This window comes from Scyliorhinus torazame, chromosome 8 (assembly GCF_047496885.1).
Source record: "Scyliorhinus torazame isolate Kashiwa2021f chromosome 8, sScyTor2.1, whole genome shotgun sequence".
Lineage (NCBI taxonomy): Eukaryota > Metazoa > Chordata > Chondrichthyes > Carcharhiniformes > Scyliorhinidae > Scyliorhinus > Scyliorhinus torazame.
The window spans coordinates 55,456,161-55,476,124 of NC_092714.1; the positions used below are offsets into that span (position 1 = coordinate 55,456,161).

The 19,964-nt window shown below is 44.7% G+C and overlaps 1 protein-coding gene across 3 annotated transcripts in view; it reads left to right on the forward strand.

Annotated features, from left to right (window-relative positions):
• The window catches only part of LOC140427849 (E3 ubiquitin-protein ligase DZIP3-like), a 173,247-nt gene that overhangs the window by 84,474 nt on the left and 68,809 nt on the right, over window positions 1-19,964 (forward strand). For 2 of the 3 annotated variants that reach the window (XM_072513631.1, XM_072513633.1), the window contains 6 exons: window positions 1,223-1,531; window positions 3,221-3,877; window positions 5,027-5,065; window positions 5,159-5,250; window positions 7,165-7,221; window positions 14,401-14,456. In XM_072513631.1, the coding sequence (XP_072369732.1) occupies window positions 1,223-1,531; window positions 3,221-3,877; window positions 5,027-5,065; window positions 5,159-5,250; window positions 7,165-7,221; window positions 14,401-14,456 (1,210 nt within the window). The remainder of the gene's footprint in view (window positions 1-1,222; window positions 1,532-3,220; window positions 3,878-5,026; window positions 5,066-5,158; window positions 5,251-7,164; window positions 7,222-14,400; window positions 14,457-19,964) is intronic. The other variant, XM_072513632.1, reaches the window with a different exon arrangement.

Consider the following 19,964-nt stretch of genomic DNA (forward strand, 5'->3'; position numbering starts at 1 on the left):
GCACTTTGCTGGGTTTTTCTGGCCTTGGCGAGGAATGTCCCATCAAGGCCGCACTTATGTAATTTCTTGCAGCTAGTGCAGATAGATTACTCGCGGATTGGGGTAGTTTGTCACCTCTCCCCGGACACCCCCACTTTACCCAACTCGTCTCTTCTGGAGTCCTAGAGCCCTACCTCACTCCACCTCTTATGGGCAAGGACACCTGACATGGGCCACCTGGGCACTCCCATTTTCCTGCCTGGCAATGCCATCCGGACTCCCTGGCAGTGACAGAATGGCACTGCCGGGGTGCCTGGGTGGAAGTGCCAGGTTAGCAGTGCCCAGGTGCCATTGGGAGTTCCAGGGCACCATCCTGACTAATGCCCGACCACCAATGAAGACCGGAGGTCTCCAATGGCCTGAGAGACCCCCCCCAGGGGGCATAATGATTGGTCCATGTTTAAGTGGACCAGTACTAAACGCCGCCCTGGCGAGGTCGCTCAGGCACAGCTGGTGAATCCAGGCGATTCCAGCAAATGCACATTTAAATGAGCCCAGCGAGATCCAGATCTCAAAGACTGTTAAAGCTCACGAGAAGTTTTGAGCATCGTAAACGGCCTCAGCCCGACAGCAAGTTGGGCGCGACGAGGCCGTTGAATCACGCCCATGAGCTACTGAGATTATTCTGCTGTCACAGGTACATATATTCAAGAGTATTTTTTTGCTTCATTTTATTTTTCTATATATGCAAGTATCTATTATCACTTATTAAGTCCAGTCTGCATTTTCTTGTATTTTAATAATAGTCGTGCCATTTGTTCTTATCCCATTAAGTTTCCTAAGATACTGGCAGGTTATTCAAATTTTAATTGCTCTAGTCCCAGGAGACACAATAGGTCAGAGCCAGCCACTTGAAATGGGCTTTAGCGAATTAACAGCCACTATTTCACTGTTCCTTCCTTTGACGTTCACAGAATGATAATTCAAGCTCTTTTTTTTTTTTAAACCTGTTTCCTAGTCTCATTATTATTTTATTTGCTTTGAAATTAAAGATTTTGGCAATATTATCTAAATCAGTGGAAAATAAAAACTGATGCAACAAAAAAACAGTTTTCTGATTTGCTATGAGCCCGTTTTGAATTGCTGATGTGGACCATTTTTACCTCCTATGTGTCTGAATGAGATTTCCTAATGCCTCCCATTGTGTCCAAACATAGTGATCTCTTTCATGTTTTTTGTTTAGGTGATCAATGCAGCTTGTGCTTCCTATATAGCTACAAGAAAGCTATAATCCAGATTCTTTTTGAAATGGAAAATCTCTTCACCTTTGCTCAAAAGCTGCTGTCAAGAAAAGCTCTACATAAAGAGGAAATAAAGGTGCTCAATGCAACCCCATTTGAACAAAGGCCAGATGTTCTGATGGAACAAATGACCACGCAGAAAGATCTTTGGCAGATGGGAGAGCTAGTGTTTGCCCTGGCTGACGAACGAGAGCGGATTCCCAACCTGAAGCCTTTATTTGAAGAGTTTGACCGAGAGTTTGAGAAATTCAGTAAGTTGAGAACAAGATCACAATTTCAACAAATTTTATTCAGACTGACACACCTAATCTTTGCATTTCAAAATGTCAAAAGCAACACATGAGCACGTCACTCTTCAGTCGTCAGGCAGACAGAATCAACTGGTGCCAACTTTAGCTCAAATGTATTGTGCAGCTTTCTTTGAAGTCAGCTACTTCTTGACTGTAAGCTACATTCTTGTATCAAAAAAAAATTCACTGCAGAGGATAGAATTGTAATTAATGTTTTGTGATTGATTACTCCTATTTTCAAATGTTCCTTTTTTGATTTGCAAGAAGAGGGAACAGTGTCAGACAGACCTTAACTTGGAACCAAAGAGGAAGGTTTCATTAGTTATTATTTTATTCCAGACTTAAAAGTTTTAGAGTTCTTCCCACCCAATTTAACTCTGGAACAATTTTCATTCTGATCTACAGTAGGGAATTGTCGGATTAGAACTACGAAACCCATGTCGATGACCTAACAAGATGGCCTAGAACCTCTGTTACCCCCACCTCTTCTTTTTTTTTTACTGAGGAGCATCTCTGGGGTGATGGGGGAGTTGGGACTTGCATCAGCTCCTGTGATGCCTCCTGGCCCTGACTATATTTTTGGCCCATTAACATGCGGGCTGTCTGGTCTCCTTCAAGGAGCAGTAACAGTTTGAGGCAAATAATTGCAGTAATAAACTCCAGGGCCTTTTCACAGAGGAAAAAACAATAACAAGCAGGTGAACTTTGGACAACTTTCTTTTCTCTGATTGGTGGGGTATGTATTAGTTACACTGGTCGCATTTAATCAAACCCTCTCTCTGTGTTTATGGAGAAGCCCAACCTTGGAGTCTTGCAGTTCTGGATGGTAGGTGCCTTGACCATCTAAAGTGTGCAAATGGCATGAAACAGAGCAGAGGCCATGTTTCCCAGTTGCATGAAGTGGTCCCCTGTGTATCATTCTGCCCCTGCCAATGGCAGATTTGTGAAAAGCTGAGAGGAATAAGAGCAGGTAGGTGGTGTGTGATGGGGAGTGAAGTGCAGAAGTGGAAACGGGTGGAAGGCCTAGGATTGTGTTCAGATTTGATTGGATACTGCTGGCTTTAAATAGCTACCATTCCTAGATTAATTCGAGATAATGATCTGGGTAACTCGCAGTACTGTTGGTTGAAAGTTCTAAGCTATATTAGTCATGGAACAGCTAGCACGTTTACCAGCATAATTATATTTTTTTATTCAGTTGCTCCAAATATGTTATGGACTATGATTGGAATTAAGAGGGTAATATATTAGTTTTGCAGAGCACTGTTAAAGAGTCCATATGTAACATCTGCTCTTGCTCATGTAATCCTAAAGATAAATTGACAGTTTAGTTGAACATGGCAAATTTCCTGGCTAAAATATTTTTTCCATCGAGTCCCGACAGTGCCGAGGGAGGACTTTCGGCCCATCAAGTCTGCATTGATCCTCCTAGGTCCACTCTCCCATCCACCCCACCCTATTCCCGTAACATAACCTGCACATTCCTGGACATTAAGGGGCAATTTAGCATTGCCAATCCACCTAACCTGCACTCTTTGTGCATCTTTATATATGATCTTTGTGGAATTGTAAAGTTGTAATTTGAGTGCATGATATATTGCTATGATAACCCAATTATTTTACATGTTCTTCATACTTGCTGACATTTAGACAAAGGCCGTGTCCCTAATTTTGGAAATGTTTTGCCCGTGGATCCCCTATCCCAGATCATGGATTATTCCTTATTTTACCGTCTCCTTCATCTGCTCATTATAAAGGGTACTGAGGTCGTTTTGCAGATATTTGATCGGGCAGTACCACCTCAGATACTGAAGAGGGAATTGTTGAAAAACAAACGCGCTCTGGAACCTTTTCACAAAGGCACTTCAAGAACTACACTTAACACCGGTGAATGGGGCTTACTTTATCCACCTAACAATGAACCACCCAACTCAAAGAGATTTGATATCACATTACTGGCATCACTTATTCGGCACATGAAGATCCTTCCTGCGCCACGCCGTGGATGGGATGCTGAACCATTGGAAAATGATCAGAGCAAAGGTGCTGCTATATTGCGCCTTTGTAACTTTCGAAACAAACTTCTCTTTGAAACTCTGAACACGGGAATTGAGGAACATGAATTTAAAATTGAGTGGGACAGAATCATAGATGTTCTCATGACCCTAGGAGCAGATAGCGAAACATTAAAGGAGCTTAAAGACTGCGCTGTTGAAAACCTCTGGGAAGATCACCATCGACTGGCTGGCTATCTAGGCAAACCCGTAGCAGATGTCATGCAACTGCTCTTGTCATTTTTCCAACAAGGTACAGTACAAACAAAGCAGGAAATAATATTTTTATAATTGGATAGAATTAATTTTTGTAAGTGTGCAATGAACATGCGGCAATCAAATGTTACGCAATACTCAATAGTCCCGTTGATCATAGAATCATGGAATCATAGAATTTACAGTGCAGAAGGAGGCCTTTAGGCCCATCGGGTCTGCCCCGGCCCTTGGAAAGAGAACCCCACTTAAGCCCACGCCTCTGACCCTGGAGCTGTGAAGCAACTGTGCTAACCACTGGGCTACCATGCTGCCCCATAGATTATAGTGCAGGAGGCCATTCAGCCCATTCCAATGGAGATGCTAGCTCTTCAACTGGCATTTATCCAATCTTACTTCTCTAGCCTCCCTTTTTCAGTTTGTATTCTTCCTTTACAAACGCTTATCTAATTCTTCTTTATTTGCCTATCCTTTATTAAGTAGCCCCTCATAATAAAGTATTCCATAATTCCAAAAACAGGCGGTGAGGGGAGAATTTCTTCTAACTTCACCTCATACTTGTATTCATAATCTTGGATCTGTTACTAATTTGCCAATGTGTTTTCATTGTTCATAGTTGGAGTAATTATTAATACTAGTGCATGCTCATAATGCTGTTAATTAGATGCAGGATTCCCCATATGAGCGATTAAACTGTTAAGATCCCACAGAAGCAATCTTTGATAATGGTCTTACTCTTGTACGCACATGAGTATAATGTCAGTCCTTAAACATAAATACTACAGTCCAAAGTTTGATTTTCCAGTCTATTATGTTTTAACAAACTGAATAAAACAATGAAAAAAACTGCTTATTTACATATGAATCAAAAGCACAAAAAGAGTAGGAAATAAAATCAATATATTCCTTTCCCTTCTGACACAGTTGTTTCTCTGTTGCATAGAGTAGGATGAGCCCCTTAGCTAAATTGATTGGGCGCTCCCTCTTCTGTCAGGCCACAGAGCAAACTGATGTTAATGGACAACTAAATGAGCAACGTTTCTAAATGACCAAACTACGTACATGTATTGCTGTTAACAATAAATTCAAAAATACTAAAATGTAACTTGAGAGCTGAAGGCTCTTCTCGGCATCACCAAGTGGCCCATCGCTAATAAAACTCTCATCCTTTTGTTTTAAAATTTTATAGGGGCGCCCATACAGGCAAAAGGAGCACCATCAACAAATAGTAAGTAATTGGCTGTATTGGTGAGAAACTGAGAAACCTGACCAAATGCATTCTGAAACAAAGGTTAGGCTGACAAATTGTTATTTTCTTTAGCAGCCAGGTTGCCTGCACTTCCTGCTCCAGTGGAGACAAAAGAGAAAATAATGGAGCCAGCAGATTTAAAGGATGATGCTGATGACTCAACGGTAAGATCGCCCTCCTATAAATTATCACGGATCATGTTTGGAAACTAATAATAATCTTTATTACTGTCACAAGAAGGCTTATGTTAACACTGCAATGAAGTTACTGTGAAAAGCCCCTAATCGCCACATTCTGGCGTCTGTTTGGGTACACAGAGGGAGAATTCGGAGTGTCCAAATTACCTAAAAGCACGGGCTGGATTCTCTGCACCCTGAAGCCGAAATCACGGCTGGCGTCGGGGCGGAGAATCCATTTCCCCGCACTGAATCGGGACCGGCCGCAGTTCCCTGATTCTGCGAGCGCCACCTAGCACCTACCTGGGGCCATTGCTGGAGGCCTGTTCCACCATTCTCCGCCACCGGCCGAAATCCCGATGGCGTGGGTCTAATGTGTCCTGCCGGTCGGGATACTAGCGTGGCGGCTGTGGACTCAGTTCGTGGCCGCCCTGATCAGGGGCGGGTTGATTGGAGGGCAGGCGGGGCCTGATACCCAGCTGGGCAATGTTTGGGCGGGCCATCAGGGTTGGGCGGGTGGCCGGGCCGGGGGGGGGGGGGGTCTGTTTTCAGTGTCCAGCTCCGCGATCTGGGTCCGCCATGGAGGACGCCGCGGCCACAGTGCGCATACGCGGCCTCCGACCCGGAAGTGCGGGGGCCCGTATCTGCAGCAAGAGCTCCTGGATCTACGGCGGATCCCTGCTAACCCCCTGCAGGGCAATATGTGATCCTTTCATGCCAGTTTTCTGGCATGAATGTCCACAGTTTTGACGCTGGCATGGGGACATAGACCCAATAACGAAGAATCCAGCGCCATGTATTTGGGGACTTGTGGGAGGAAACCGGAGCACCCGGAAGAAACCCACGCAGACACAGGGAGAAGGTGTAGACTCTGCATAGACAGTGACCCAAGCCGGGAATCGAACCTGGGACCCTGGCGCTGTGAAGCAACAGTGCTAACCACTGTGCTACCATGCCACCCAGTTAGATGGGACAAGGTTCTTCCATCTTTAGAATGTGGAGGAAGAGATGTAAAGTCTCTTTGTCAGATAAAGGCCCAGTTAAGCCTGTTTCAATTTGGTTCCCCCTTTCCAGGTCCTCACTACTGATTGTTTCTAATCAATACACTTTGCACTAGTATTGCAAGAAAAAGAAACTAGATACTTTCAAAAACACTTCTATGGTGATGTGGCAGTACAATAGGATGAAATCTTAAAAGAGTTAGAGGCAATTTAATGAAAAGATATAACACTCTGAGGGGTATGACAGGTTGGAAATGGAGGTGACATTCCCTCTTGTGGGAGAACCTAGTACCAAGGATCACTGTTTAAAAATAAAGGGCCGCCCATTTAAAACTGAGATGAGGCAAAAAAAAATTCTGAGAGTCGTGAGTCTTTACAACTCTCTTCCTTAAATGCAGCAGAAGCAGAGCCTTTGGATATTTTTAAGGCTGAGGTCGATAGTTTCTTGGTTAGCAAGGGGGGTCATAGGTTATTGGGGTAGGCGGGATGCAGATTTGAGGTTACCATCAGTTCAGCCATGAACTTGATAAATGGTGGAGCAGGCTCAAGGGGCTGAATCTCCTGCCCCTTCTTCATATGTTACACCTCCTCATTGTATTTGTTCAGTGCCGGTATGCCGAGTGTCTTCTAAACCTTGCATCACTTAGGTATTTGTTCAAGACATTGGCAGCAGTAGCATTGTTGAGAGGTCTGCTGTCAGACATTTTTACACATCCTGGAAATGCCTAATCTGCAGCCAGCAACCACGGCGGGCATTGTCAACAAGATCATCCCACTCAAATTTGAATTGCCCGCCAAGGAAACAAATTGTCTACTTGGTTTCCACATGAAACCAAAAGATTGGTGAAAGGTTTTGAATGAGAGCTACATTTCACTCGTTTGTTTTCTTTTGGTCTTGTAGGTATTGAAAGCCAAAATCAAGTCTAAGAAGAAAAAGAAGAAGGCTAAGAGTAAAAAAGTAAGCTGTGTTCCCATTTAACTGAATTAATGAAGTGTTTTCTGCGTTAAAAAAACCACAGTGACAGGTCAGAATACACGTTGTTCAAATGATTATTGATGGAAGGAGCTTCAGTGTTTGTGTTTGCTTCAAGTAATTCCAGTCATAATACTTTGTATGTAGAAACACCATGTACCAATGAGTTGCTTCTGATCACCAATCAAAAATACTATTCCATGCCCCTTTTTTATGTTTATGATACACAAAATGTTTTTTTTAAATTGCACAAAAATGATTTGCAAAAACATTGTAATAATAGAAGAGGTTTCTGACACTTTTTAGTGGTGAAGTCTGTAGCCAACTGCCTGTGACATAGCAAAACAGATAATCATGGCAGGGAGAACACAGGTTCAGACCCCACACTGAGTTCCCAATCTCTATTTAAGGGACTTTAAAGGAGCGCACAGGGAAGTGAGAGGTTTCTGTGATGCTGAGCGTTTGTTTGCAGCAAGCTCAGGGAAGCATCGATTTGATGAAAACAGGTCATGGGACACTCTATTTTACATGGATGGATATTCTCTCAGTAGTTGAGTTGAGGTAGAGTCATTAATTTATTAGCTAAAGCAGCTTTTCCCAACCTTAGTTCCATAGAACCCTGAGGCTTCCAGAAATCCGCGGAAGCAATGTTTGAAAAGATGTCCTTCCAGCTTGTCCAATCGGAGGCGGTTTTCACTCTACGTTGGCTATTGATAGGTGCACTAGTCAGTCTATCAGCCGCCAATGGACTGAGAAGTCGGCCTCTGATTGGACGACCTGGAAAAAGTACCTAAGCGAACATTAAATGTGCGAGGTAGGAGTCAGTATAGCTGAGAGCGCAGGCCCAGCGGCTGAGCAAAGGCAGGACAACTAGGTGATACACTGGTAATGCTATAGAGCATGATCTCAATGGGATGATATAAAGGGAGCAGAAAATTGTCACGCTCAGAGATGTGGGTGCATTGACTGGCCTGTCTGGCAGCCTCTTGTCACTGCCAAAGAGTAGAGCAGAATATGGCTGTAAGGTGGCCAAATACATGGCATGGAGCTTGTCTGTCTAAAACCTTGCGCCAGCTCCCTGCCACCGCTGATCCATACCTGTACAACTTTTGTTTTTAAAAATTCATTCTTGGGGTGTGCGCATCACTCGCTAGGTCACCATTCATTGCCCATCCCTAATTGCCCTTGAGAAGGTGCTGGTGAGTTGCCTTCTTGAACTGCTGCAGTCCATATGGTGGAGGTGCACTCACAGTCAGTGCTGTTAGAGAGGGAGTTCCAGGATTTTGACCATGAAGGAACTGTGATAAATTTGACAAGTCAGGATGGTGAGTGACTTGGAGGGGAACTCCCAAGTGATGGTGTTCCTATGTCTACTGCCCTTGTCCTTCAATATGGTAGTTGTCATGGGTTTGGGAGGTGATGCCTAAGGAGTCTTGGGAAGTCCCTGCAGGGCATCTTGTAGTTGGTACACACTGCTGTCACTGTGCATTGTTGGTGTTGGTGGGAGTGAATGTTTGTGGAAAGGATGTCAATCAAGCAGGCTGCTATGTCCTGGATGGTGTTGAGCTTCTTCAGTGTTGTTGGGGCTGCACTCATCCAGGTAAGTGGAGAGTATTCCATCACACTCCTGACTTGTATCTTGTATGTCATGGACAGGCTTTGGGGCGTCAGGAGGTGAGTTGGTCTCTGCAGAATTCCCAGCCTCTGACCTGCTCTTGTGGCCACAGTATTTATATGGCTAGTCCCGTTCAGTTTCTGGTCAATGTTAATCCCCAGGATGTTGATAGTAGGGGATTCAATGATGGTAACCTCCTTATATAAGTAAATAACATAAGTTATAATAGCAGGACCGGTGTGATTAGAATGTAATTAGCTAGAGGAATTTTAGATGAGGATTATTGATCTGGAAGCTGAACTGCAGATTCTGCGCAACATTTTGTTCCAGAAAATGGTCACATCTCTTAGAATAGGGTTATCTGTTTTGGGTAGCGATGAGGAACAGGGGGATGTGACCATGAGCGAGGTAGGTATATGGACCGAGCAGACAGTAATAGAGGAACCTCCGACCTTGCAATTGTCAAGCAGGTTTGTGGTGCTCGCAACCTGTGTGGATGAAAACGAGGTCTGCAAGTTGGATGAGCAGGTTGGCCATGGCACCGTGGTACAGGAAGCCGTTCACGTGGTTGATGTGAGCAGGAATGTAGTCACAGTAGGGGACAGTATAGTGTGGGGATTGACGCTGTTCTCTGCAGTAAAGAGTGAGAGGTCAGAAGGTTGTGTTGCCTGCCCCGTGCCAGAGTTTGTGACATTTGCTCAGGGCTGGAGAGGAGGAGGATCCAGTTGTCATGGTACATGTAGGTACCAACAACATAGACAGGACAAGGAAAGACGTTCTGTGTAGTCAGAATGAAGAGCTAAGCATAGAATTAAGAAGCAGAACCTCAAGGGTAATAATCTCTGGATTATTACCTGAGCCAGGTACAAATTGGCATCCGGCACAAAAGAACAGGGACATTAATGCATAGCTTAACGATTGATATGGGAAAAGGTTCCAGTTCGTGGGGCACTGGCATCAGTACTGGGGAAAGTGGCGGCTGTACCTTTGGGACGGTCTACATCTGAATCATGCTTGGACCAGTGTTCCAACAAACCTCATAACTATTGAAGTAGAGAGGGTTTAGACTAAACCAGTGGGGCTAAGGGATCAAGCTTGTAGAAAATCAAGGGATAGAGTCAAGGCAGGACAGCAAAATAGTAGTACGGGAAATGAGTGTCAGTGAATGGCGGACAGGGAGAGAGAAAAAACTTAAGAGTATGTCAACAGTCCAGACTAAATGTTATAAAGAAAGCTAAAAGACAAAACTAAAGGCTCAGTATATGAATTCATAAAGTAAATAAATTGATAGGGCACATTGAAGTAAATAAATCTGATCTGATAGCTATTATGGAAACGTGGCTGTAGGATGGCGAGGATTGGGTCCTGAATATTGAGAAGTATGTGACAGTCAAGAAGAATAGGAAGCTAAGTAAAGGTGGAGGGGAAACACTGTTAATCAAGGATGGCATTGATGCAATAGTTAGAGATGATGTTGGTCAGGACATCAGGATGTAGAATCAGTTTGGGTAGAGATTAAATAGTAGTGGAAATAAATATAGTGGGAATGGCCTACAGGCCCCCAACAGTATTGTCCACTATATAGGACAAACTACAAGAAAAAACTCCACTTTGCAGGAAAGTGGAGTTGATGCCGACAGGAAATCAGCCATGATGATATTGATTGGCGGAGTGGGTAATGGGCATGCTGTAGATATAGTATATCTGGACGTCCAGAAGGCATTTGATAAGGTGCCACACAAGGTCAGACCACATGGGATTAGGGGTAATGTATAGAAGACTAGCTAATCGACATAAGAAACAGAATCGGGATAAATGGGTCTTTTTCTGGTTGGCAAGATGTAACTATTGGGGTGCCTCAGGATTCAGTCAACGGGCTCCAATTATTTAGAATATATATTAATGACTTGGATGTAGGGCTAGGAGAGAGAAGCCAAATTTGACACTAAAATAGGTGGGCTAATAAGTTGCAATGAGGAAATAAGAAATTTACAAATGGGTATACATAGGTTATGTGAGTGGACCAAAATTTGACAGATGGAGTTTAACATGGATAAGTGGCGAGTTTTCATTTCAAGATTTTCCATTTTGGTCGGAAAATTGGAACAGCAACTTATTATTTAATTGGAGAGAAACTTCAGAATGCTTCGTTGCAGAGGGATCTGGGTGTCCTTGTACATGAATCGCTGAAAACTAGTCTGTAGGTCCAGCAGGTAATGGCAAATGGAATTTTGGCCTTCAAAGCTTGTAGCTTAAGGCATGGAGTATAAAAGGGAAGTGTTGCTGCATCTGTAAAAGGCATTGGTGAAACCGCACCTGGAGTACTTTGTACAGTATTGGCCCCCTTATTTGCGGAGGGATGTAGTTGCATTGGAGGCAGTTCAGAGGAGGTTCACTAGATCGATTCCATGATGAGGGGTTTGTCATAATGAGAGAGATTGAGCAGTTTAGGCCTACACTCTCTCGAATTTAGAAAAATGAGAGGAGATCTAATTGAGATATATAAGATAACAAAAGGTATTGACAAAGTCGACGTAGAGCAAATGCTTCCTCTTCTGGGGCAATCTAGAACAAGAGGTTGATAGGCTAAGGGGTAGCAGTTTTAAAACAGATGAGGAGAAATTACTTCTCAAAGGGTCATAAATCTGTGGAATTCACTACCCCAGCGTGAGGTGAATGCCAGGACATTGAGCAAATTTAAGGAGGAGATGGGCAGATTTTTAATTAATTGACAGGTTATGGAGAACGGGCAGGAAAGTGGAGTTGATGCCGACAGGAAATCAGCCATGATGATATTGATTGGCGGAGTGGGCTCAAGGGGCTGAATTTCCTCCTCCTCCTAGTTCTTATGATAAAGGGACAGCAATAATCATCAGAAATGATTAAAATCACCCATCATTGCCATTCCTTTATTTAATCTACATATAATAGTAGCCTGGATAAGGAGTTCATAGAATGCTTTTGAGAGTTTTTTTAGAGCAACACATTCTGGAACCAACCAGAGAGCAGGTTATATTAGACTTGGTATTGTGTAATGTGACAGGATTAATTATTGACCTCAAAGTAAAGGCACCCCTCGGTAGCAGTGACCACAATATGATTGAATTTTACATCCAGTTTGAAAGGCAAAGAGTAGATCCTAGACTGGTATTTTAAACTTAAATGAGGGCAATTATGTGGGCCTGAAAACTGAGCCAGCTGAAATGATCTGGGATATTAGGCTAGAGGATAGATCAATAGAGAAACAGTGGCAGACAATTAAGGGCATATTTCAGAATATTCAGAATAAATTTATTCCTACTAGAAAGAAAAATTCTAAAGGGAGGACTGACCCATCATCTGTGGTTAACTAAAGAAGTTAGGAAGGCATCAAACTTTAGGAAAAAGCATATAACTGCACAAAAGGTGAGTGGCAGGCCAGATGATTGGTCAGAATATAAAGCAGAGCAGAGAATAACTCAAAAAGGTTAATCAGGACAAATAAATTACGACCAAGAGAGGAAGCTAGCTAGAAATGTAAAAACAGATAGCAAGAGTTTCTACAGATACTGAAAAAGAATGCAAGGAAAGTAAGTGTTAATCCTCCAAAGAGTGAGAACGGAGAGGTAATAGCAGTAAATTCTGCACTGTAAATTCTATGATAATCTATGATAAAGATATGGTGGATGAAATTTTGTCTTCATAGAAGATACAAAAACATCCCAGTTATAGCTGTAAATCAGGAGGTGGAATTTGGACACGGCATTGCTGGCGGACAAGGGATTCTGTGAGCATATGTCCTATGCCATTGGAGAGTACATTGAGTTCAATGGAAGTGAGGCGGTCTCGCCTTTACACTGTGGAAAGCAATGAAGATGGTTATTAGAGGGGAGATCATCTCCTACAAGGCGCATTAGAATAAATCTGGAATAGTGGAGAGGCAGAGGCCGGTGGATTCCACCCTTGAGGTGGACTACCAGTACTTGATTGCCCCGAACCGGAGTTGTTGGGGAGTAGGAAAAAACTGCAGTCGGAATTTGAGCTGTTCTCGACGGGAAAAACGGAGAACCAGCTGCAATGCTCGAGGGGGATGTTTTACGAATATGGGGAAAAGGCCAGTTGTCTTTTGGTGCAACAGCTGAGACAGCAGGCTGCTTCCTGGGAGATGGTGCAGATATGGGATTTGGGTGGTGGGTTTGTATTCCGTCCCAGGGGAGGTTACTGCGGTGTTCATGGCTTTTTATCGGGAGCTATATAAGTCAGAGCCTCCAGAGGAGGGATCGCCAATGATGCAGTTTTTGGACAGGGTGTCTTTCCTGGTGGTGGAGCAGGGGAGAAAGGAAGAGTTGGAGTCGATTTTAAGACCGAGGAGGTTATGAACTGTTTTGGGCTAATGCAGGTGGGTAAACTTCTGGGTGCAGATAGGTACCCAATCAAATTCTATAAAACGTTTGCAAGTTAGTTGATTCTTTTTAGACAAGGAAATCAAAGGTTATCTGGGGTAGATGGGAATGTGGAATTCATAACACAAACCGATCAGCCATGATCTTATTGAATGGCGGAGCTGGCTCCAGGAGCCAAATAGCCTACTTCTCCTGTTCTGTTTGTTCATATGCAGACATTGCCAACACCTATGTGGCCCAAATTTGGAATCCTGGTGTCACATCAGCCGCAGCCAGTTAGACTGTGAGATGCCAGGATAATGATGGTTAAGCATATTTGAGTGCATATTGGGGACCCAGCTGCATGCGTCTAGATCAATGGAGAATGGCACATGGTGCAGGCAGCGGCCTGTGATGCAAACTGTTTCTGGGGTACCAAGTAAGCCTGTGTAACTTCATTAGAAGCAGCGCTCTACAAAGCAATTATGTGCTCCAAGTGTTTTCCTAGAGTCATTAAAATTGGCAGTGTACTTTATGGTCAGAGGCATAAAGCAATTGGAAAAAGATAAACCAGTAATAGACAGAATACAAGGATTATGTGCAAGGCAATTCTAGGGTGGCACAGTGGTTAGCACTTCTGCCTCACAGCGCCAGAAACCCAGGCTCAATTCAGGTGACTTTGTGGTGTTTGTACTTTCTCTCCGTGTCTGCGTGCTCCAGTTTCCTCCCACTGTCCAAAGATGTGCAGGTTGGGTGAATCGGCCATGTTAAAATTGCTTCTTAGTCAAAATATGTGCAGGTTATTGGGGTTATGAGGGAGTGGGCCCAGGTGGGGTGCTCTTTCAGAGGGTCGGTGCTGACTCGATGGGCCAAATGGCCTCCTTCTGCACTGTAGGAATTATATGGTTCTATGTAGTTGATAACGATTAAATGATAACTCTCGACAATGCAAAGTCGAGAGCTCTATAATAATACAGAAACACACCATCACTTGAATCTAGTGTTTAGTCTGCTCTAATCCATTTATTACCACCCAGATACAAAGAAGCACATGGGTACATTGTATTCAACCTGTGCCAACACCACCTGATTTCATTAACAATGAGAAATCATTATTTCGATGGAAAGGACTTTTGTGAGCGCTCCTGTGTGGATGAAATTTTCTGAAACAAAGTCCTTTCCTTCCAGGCTCAAATAAATGAAGAGGATCAAAATACAGCCCATGATGCAGCGTCTGACAAATGGTAAGGTCCTTTTTAAATGGACTAATCTTCTTTACATGAACACTTAATTGGCAACATAATCCATTTCTGTTTCTTCCCTACATGTATAAACTTATTTATGAACATTTAGATTTAATTCAATTATATTTGGAGCCAGAGTGCGACACAATTCCTTAACTTGGCATATCCTGTTTATATCCCTGTTGGGTCAGTATGAGAACAATGAATTGATGCATCAAATATGACTTGAAAAGAAATAATGAGCGGGATTCAACCACCGGATTGTGCCTGATGCGGATTAGGGTGCGCTGGGTGAATAATGGGAAAGGCCAAAATCAAGATTCTTGTCAACCGCAAACCATTTTACAATTCACCTGACCCCATGGCGCGTTCCGATATCATCCAAAAATGGCGAGCAGATATCGTTAACCATAATTTGCAGTCATTTCAATCTCATCAACGACATTGAGGTCGAATTCCTCCCGGGAATTACCTGACTCCCCAGTGACAAATCACGCCGGGGTCGTTTAGTACTCCATTTTGTACAAGGCAGGAGAATGGTGATAACTCACTGTGAGAAAAACTCTGGTGCTCCTCCATTTCAGCAAAAGTCTGACTCCTGTCAATCTGCTGACAGCGAGGTCACACCCATCCTCTGAACGGAATCGGCATCGGAGGCTTTTCATCTTGGACCCAAAGGCTGGTGTATAGAACATAGAACATAGAACAATACAGCGCAGTACAGGCCCTTCGGCCCACGATGTTGCACCGAAACAAAAGCCATCTAACCTACACTATGCCATTATCATCCATATGTTTATCCAATAAACTTTTAAATGCCCTCAATGTTGGCGAGTTCACTACTGTAGCAGGTAGGGCATTCCACGGCCTCACTACTCTTTGCGTAAAGAACCTACCTCTGACCTCTGTCCTATATCCATTACCCCTCAGTTTAAAGCTATGTCCCCTCGTGCCAGCCATTTCCATCCGCGGGAGAAGGCTCTCACTGTCCACCCTATCCAACACCCTGATCATTTTGTATGCCTCTATTAAGTCTCCTCTTAACCTTCTTCTCTCCAACGAAAACAACCTCAAGTCCATCAGCCTTTCCTCATAAGATTTTCCCTCCATACCAGGCAACATCCTGGTAAATCTCCTCTGCACCCGCTCCAAAGCCTCCACGTCCTTCCTATAATGCGGTGACCAGAACTGTACGCAATACTCCAAATGCGGCCGGACCAGAGTTCTGTACAGCTGCAACATGACCTCTCGACTCCGGAACTCAATCCCTCTACCAATAAAGGCCAACACTCCATAGGCCTTCTTCACAACCCTATCAACCTGGGTGGCAACTTTCAGGGATCTATGTACATGGACACCTAGATCCCTCTGCTCAGCCACACTTTCAAGAACTTTACCATTAGCCAAATATTCCGCATTCCTGTTATTCCTTCCAAAGTGAATCACCTCACACTTCTCTACATTAAACTCCATTTGCCACCTCTCATCCCAGCTCTGCAGCTTATCTATATCCCTCTGTAACCTGCTACATCCTTCCACACTATCGACAACACCACCGACTTTAGTATCATCTGCAAATTTACTCACCCACCCTTCTGTGCCTTCCTCTAGGTCATTGATAAAAATGACAAACAGCAACGGCCCCAGAACAGATCCTTGTGGTACTCCACTTGTGACTGTACTCCATTCTGAACATTTCCCATCAACCACCACCCTCTGTCTTCTTTCAGCTAGCCAATTTCTGATCCACATCTCTAAATCACCCTCAATCCCCAGCCTCCGTATTTTTTGCAATAGCCTACCGTGGGGAACCTTATCAAACGCTTTGCTGAAATCCATATACACCACATCAACTGCTCTACCCTCGTCTACCTGTTCAGTCACCTTCTCAAAGAACTCAATAAGGTTTGTGAGGCATGACCTACCCTTCACAAAGCCATGCTGACTATCCCTGATCATATCATTCCTATCTAGATGATTATAAATCTTGTCCCTTATAATCCCCTCCAAGACTTTACCCACTACAGACGTGAGGCTCACCGGTCTATAGTTGCCGGGGTTGTCTCTGCTCCCCTTTTTGAACAAAGGGACCACATTTGCTGTCCTCCAGTCCTCTGGCACTATTCCTGTAGCCAATGATGACATAAAAATCAAAGCCAAAGGTCCAGCAATCTCTTCCCTGGCCTCCCAGAGAATCCTAGGATAAATCCCATCAGGTCCCGGGGACTTATCTATTTTCAGCCTGTCCAGAATTGCCAACACCTCTTCCCTACGTACCTCAATGCCATCTATTCTATTAGCCTGGGACTCAGCATTCTCCTCCACAACATTATCTTTTTCCTGAGTGAATACTGACGAAAAATATTCATTTAGTATCTCGCCTATCTCTTCAGACTCCACACACAATTTCCCATCCCTGTCCTTGACTGGTCCTACTCTTTCCCTAGTCATTCGCTTATTCCTGACATACCTATAGAAAGCTTTTGGGTTTTCCTTGATCCTTCCTGCCAAATACTTCTCATGTCCCCTCCTTGCTCGTCTTAGCTCTCTCTTTAGATCCTTCCTCGCTACCTTGTAACTATCCATCGCCCCAACCGAAACTTCACACTTCATCTTCACATAGGCCTCCTTCTTCCTCTTAACAAGAGATTCCACTTCCCTGGTAAACCACGGTTCCCTCGCTCGACGCCTTCCTCCCTGTCTGACCGGTACATACTTATCAAGAACACGCAGTAGCTGATCCTTGAACAAGCCCCACTTATCCAGTGTGCCCAACACTTGCAGCCTACTTCTCCACCTTATCCCCCCCAAGTCACGTCTAATGGCATCATAATTGCCCTTCCCCCAGCTATAACTCTTGCCCTGCGGTGTATACTTATCCCTTTCCATCATTAACGTAAACGTCACCGAATTGTGGTCACTGTCCCCAAAGTGCTCTCCTACCTCCAAATCCAACACCTGGCCTGGTTCATTACCCAAAACCAAATCCAACGTGGCCTCGCCTCTTGTTGGCCTGTCAACATATTGTTTCAGGAAACCCTCCTGCACACACTGTACAAAAAACGACCCATCTATTGTACTCGAACTATATCTTTTCCAGTCAATATTTGGAAAGTTAAAGTCTCCCATAATAACTACCCTGTTACTTTCGCTCATATCCAGAATCATCTTCGCCATCCTTTCCTCTACATCCCTAGAACTATTAGGAGGCCTATAAAAAACTCCCAACAGGGTGACCTCTCCTTTCCTGTTTCTAACTTCAGCCAATACTACCTCGGAAGAAGAGTCCCCATCTAGCATCCTCTCCGCCACCGTAATACTGCTCTTGACTAGCAGCGCCACACCTCCCCCTCTTTTGCCTCCTTCTCTGAGCTTACTAAAACACCTAAACCCCGGAACCTGCAACATCCATTCCTGTCCCTGCTCTATCCATGTCTCCGAAATGGCCACAACATCGAAGTCCCAGGTACCAACCCACGCTGCCAGTTCCCCTACCTTGTTTCGTATACTCCTGGCATTGAAGTAGACACACTTCAAACCACCTACCTGAACGCTGGCCCCCTCCTGCGACGTCAAATCTGTGCTCCTGACCTCTATACTCTCATTCTCCCTTACCCTAAAACTACAATCCAGGTTCCCATGCCCCTGCTGCATTAGTTTAAACCCCCCCAAAGAGCACTAACAAATCTCCCCCCCAGGATATTTGTGCCCCTCAGGTTCAGATGTAGACCATCCTGTCTGTAGAGGTCCCACCTTCCCCAGAAAGAGCCCCAGTTATCCAAAAATCTGAAACCCTCCCGCCTGCACCATCCCTGTAGCCACGTGTTTAAATGCTCTCTCTCCCTATTCCTCATCTCACTATCACGTGGCACGGGCAACAACCCAGAGATAACAACTCCGTTTGTTCTAGTTCTGAGCTTCCATCCTAGCTCCCTGAAAGCCTGCCTGACATCCTTGTCCCCTTTCCTACCTATGTCGTTGGTGCCAATGTGGACCACGACTTGGGGCTGCTACCCCTCCCCCCTAAGGACCCGGAAAACACGATCCGAGACATCACGTACCCTTGCACCTGGGAGGCAACATACCAAACGTGAGTCTCTCACGCTCCCACAAAATCTCCTATCTGTGCCCCTGACTATAGAGTCCCCAATTACTAATGCTCTGCTCCTCTCCCCCCTTCCCTTCTGAGCAACAGGGACAGACTCCGTGCCAGAGGCCCGTACCCCATGGCTTACCCCTGGTAAGTCGTCCCCCCCACAAGTATCCAAAGCGGTATACTTGTTTCTCAGGGGAACGACCGCAGGGGATCCCTGCACTGACTGTTTTTTCCCAGTCCCTCTTACAGTTACCCACCTATCTCCAATCTTTGGTGTAACTAATTCCCTGAAGCTGCTATCTATGACCCCTTCTGCCTCCCGAATGATCCGAAGTTCTTCCAACTCCAGCTCCAGTTCCCTAACTCGGTCTTGGAGGAGCTGGAGATGGCAGCACTTCCTGCAGGTAAAATCAGCAGGGACACTAACTGCATCCCTCACCTCAAACATCCTGCAGGAGGAACATTGTACTCCCTTCCCTGCCATTCCTCTAACTTTCTACCAAGATCTGGCTAACAACTAAATTAAATTTTTATAAAAAATAATAATAATAATAATATAATAAAATATGGTACTTACCTCAGACCAATGGGTTTTATTATTAGGTTAGAGGAGGAGGGCGGGTGGGAGACACTACACGTGTAGTGTCTCGGGTTTCCTCTCCACCAGAATTTATTGGTGAGGGTCTTCCCAGACGTCCGCGGGTCGACTTCCTGATCCCGCCTAAAAAACTAATTTAAAGAAAAGAGAAAAAGTCTCAGCTCCTGCTGAAACTGACTCACCACTCACCAGCTGCTCTCACGCCGCCGAAATCGACTGGCCTGCCCCTGCAAAGAGAAGTGCTTTTAAAGGTTGACTTACCTCCCAGCACCCTCCTTCCGCAATGCTCCCGCTGAAACTGACTAACCAGCTGCTCTCACGCCACCGAAATCAACTGGCCTGCCCCTGCAAAGAGAAGTGCTTTTAAAGGTTGACTTACCTCCCAGCACCCTCCTTCCGCAATGCTCCCGCTGAAACTGACTAACCAGCTGCTCTCACGCCACCGAAATCAACTGGCCTGCCCCTGCAAAGAGAAGTGCTTTTAAAGGTTGACTTACCTCCCAGCACCCTCCTTCTGCAATGCTCCCGCTGAAACTGACTAACCAGCTGCTCTCACGCCACCGAAATCAACTGGCCTGCCCCTGCAAAGAGAAGTGCTTTTAAAGGTTGACTTACCTCCCAGCACCCTCCTTCCGCAATGCTCCCGCTGAAACTGACTAACCAGCTGCTCTCACGCCACCGAAATCAACTGGCCTGCCCCTGCAAAGAGAAGTGCTTTTAAAGGTTGACTTACCTCCCAGCATCCTCCTTCCGCAATGCTCCCGCTGAAACTGACTAACCAGCTGCTCTCACGCCACCGAAATCAACTGGCCTG